This window comes from Antrostomus carolinensis, unplaced genomic scaffold (assembly GCF_000700745.2).
Source record: "Antrostomus carolinensis isolate BGI_N321 unplaced genomic scaffold, ASM70074v2 scaffold13312, whole genome shotgun sequence".
Classification (NCBI taxonomy): Eukaryota; Metazoa; Chordata; class Aves; order Caprimulgiformes; family Caprimulgidae; genus Antrostomus; species Antrostomus carolinensis.
Window position 1 is genome coordinate 4,851 of NW_010301654.1, and position 337 is coordinate 5,187.

Genomic DNA, 337 nt, shown 5'->3' on the forward strand with positions numbered 1-337 from the left:
GCATTCCTGGAAGTAACACTGAACAGGCCGTTCCTTTTAGCTGTTTTTGAAGAGAAGTCAAGGGCAATGCTTTTCCTTGGCAGAGTAACAAACCCACTGGATGGGGTTTAAATGCAAGCCTGGGGGATGGGGAGCGAGGGGAATGACGCACATTTCCCATCACCTTTTTCTCATTCATCAGCTATTTTTTACTATCTTGTTGAGTGCTCTACTTAGCTTTGAGATGAAGCAGGTAGTGTTTGAAATACAGCTTTTTGAAAGCTAAAACATTGCCACACCCTCCTTGTTTATCTATTTCATTTGAAGTGACTCCAACTCTTCCTCCAGCTTTCTCTTC

The 337-nt window shown here is 43.0% G+C and overlaps 1 protein-coding gene across 1 annotated transcript in view; it reads left to right on the forward strand.

Moving 5' to 3' along the window:
• Nucleotides 1–111, forward strand: part of LOC104521521 (angiotensinogen-like) — a 2,583-nt gene extending 2,472 nt beyond the window's left edge. The window contains 1 exon segment of the mRNA XM_010163549.2: nucleotides 1–111. This exon segment is cut by the window's left edge and continues 21 nt beyond it. Coding sequence (XP_010161851.2) covers nucleotides 1–111 — 111 coding nt within the window.
• Nucleotides 112–337: the final 226 nt, after the last annotated feature.